The 2,229-nt window shown below is 39.1% G+C and overlaps 1 protein-coding gene across 1 annotated transcript in view; it reads left to right on the forward strand.

Annotated features, from left to right (window-relative positions):
* The window catches only part of LOC113808103 (organic cation transporter protein), a gene marked incomplete at its 3' end in the record, with an annotated part of 7,978 nt that extends 5,749 nt beyond the window's left edge, over positions 1-2,229 (forward strand). The window contains 4 exon segments of the mRNA XM_070119375.1: positions 480-583; positions 1,152-1,306; positions 1,658-1,826; positions 2,120-2,229. Of these exon segments, the coding sequence (XP_069975476.1) occupies positions 480-583; positions 1,152-1,306; positions 1,658-1,826; positions 2,120-2,229 (538 nt within the window).

Here is a 2,229-nt window from a genome sequence, read left to right on the forward strand (position 1 = left end):
ACACACACACACACACACACACACACACACACACACACACACACACACATATATATATATATATATATATATATATATATATATATATATATATATATATATATATATGTATATTCATACGCCTATTAAATCTCATATATATATATATATATATATATATATATATATATATATATATATATATATATATATATATATATATATGCACACTGTATGGACAGAAAGAGAGTTATCTCTGTGTTTATATATTTACATTTATATACACACACATACGTGTATCTCTTTCTATCTATCGATTTATCTGTCTAATACACAACTCCTTCTATGCTTTCACCCTCACAAGATCATTCATATTTCTTAAACGCAACACTGAGAGAAACCCCCATAAATCCCATTCCCTTGGGTTATCATTCTCTAAAAGAAATAAATAGCATTTCTTAAAGAGCTTGTTAACACCAATTCCCCGTTTTCATCCACAGTACAACCTCGTCTGTGGGAGAGAGTACTTGCGAGCGATCTACCAAAGCATGTATATGTTCGGTGTCTTCATGGGGTCGCCTATCAATGGATTTTTAGCCGACAGGTAAGAGGTGATAGATTTCCTTTGATGAGAACGATGGGAAATGGTATTGTTTATTGAGTATTTGGATATCGTTTGACTTGTTATGTGTTCTTCGTTTTCTATATGTGTATGATATGTATTTTTTTTTCTTTTTTTAGATCGGTGTAAATAAAGTTGGTTGGGCTCATGTTAATCATCAGATTAGTTCTATTCATTATGTTTGGATAGTTTTACATTCCTACAAATCATCATCTACTGTATTTTATTTAAAGCCTTCATGCGCCTATTAAATCTACATGCCTTTTGAGTTCCAAACTTAAATACTTGCTGAATCTCCAACTCACATTCTCAGTTTTCATTTCACTTGATCACTTAACTCCAATATCTGCTGAATACCCCCACTCTCCTTTTAAATCCCACTTGACACTTCTTTCTATATAGAGAGATTAGGCTACCACGCACGGCAGATTAGGGAGCCCCCAATTACCAGCCATTGCCGAAAATCAAGCGTTTCTTTGGGTGTTGCACAGTTTCTTTTTTCTCATCAGCTTTAAAACCTCTTTTTTTCTTCTTTTTTCATATCCTGCAGGTATGGAAGGAAACCGCTGGTCGTGGGTGGGTCGCTTATGTTCACCGCCATCGCCATTTGCTCCGTTTGGCTGACGAATTTCTCTTCACTGCTCGCGGCTCGCTTCCTCGTAGGCCTAGGGCACTCCACCCTCCTCAAGACAGCCTATATTCTTGGTAAATGGATAAAAATGAGATCTGGTTTATATAGTTGATGTGGCAGTGAGCACATTATTAGCCTCGCATCCTACGTCAAGCAGTGAGGTTAATATTAGGTCAGGAAAATAAGGTTAGGCTTATATCCTTGGTGAGGTATGGAAAGTATTAAACCTATATCTTTAGATAGATAGACATTGAGTCTGATTATTCGTCATGTATTCGTGACAGCAGAAGGAAGCTAAAAGTTAGACATATCTTTTGGGAGAATATCAGGATAACGTTAGGCCTACATTTTTTTGTAAGATAGTGAGGCCAATGATAAAACAACGACAAAGATACTAACTAAATTCATCTACTTCCGTATCCAAGCACTCGAGGTGTCGGCCCCGCGGGTCAGGTCAGCGGTGGGCGTGGCCATCCTCATGCCTTGGTCTATAAACACGGTCATCTTCAGCGGGGTCGCCTACCTCATCAGGGACTGGAGGATGCTGCAGCTGGTCATGTCGCTGCTGGGACTGCTACACATCCCTGGCCTGTGGTGGGTTTGTGGATCCCGTGTGTGTGTGAAGGCTTAAGCATCTATGTATGTATTTCAAGCATACTTCATGTCATGTTATGTTTGTAAGTTCATAACCACGTAAACACAAACTTATATCTATCCATCCATCTATCTTCATATGTATACATCTAGATCTAAACCTATATATCAGTCTTTTTTCGATCTAAATGTAAGAGAAAACAAAACCTGAACGACATAATAATCGCATGTCTTATCCAACCTCCTCCTTCCTCTTCACACTTCCCTTCTTTCTTCTACTTCTACTTCTTCAGGCTCATAGACGAGTCGCCGCGCTGGCTGGCCGTGAGAGGGCAACACCAGCGCGCCCTCAGCATCCTGAAGAAGGCCGCCCGGTGGAACAAGGTTACTCTTCCTCCTGACG

This window comes from Penaeus vannamei, unplaced genomic scaffold (assembly GCF_042767895.1).
Source record: "Penaeus vannamei isolate JL-2024 unplaced genomic scaffold, ASM4276789v1 unanchor119, whole genome shotgun sequence".
NCBI lineage: Eukaryota > Metazoa > Arthropoda > Malacostraca > Decapoda > Penaeidae > Penaeus > Penaeus vannamei.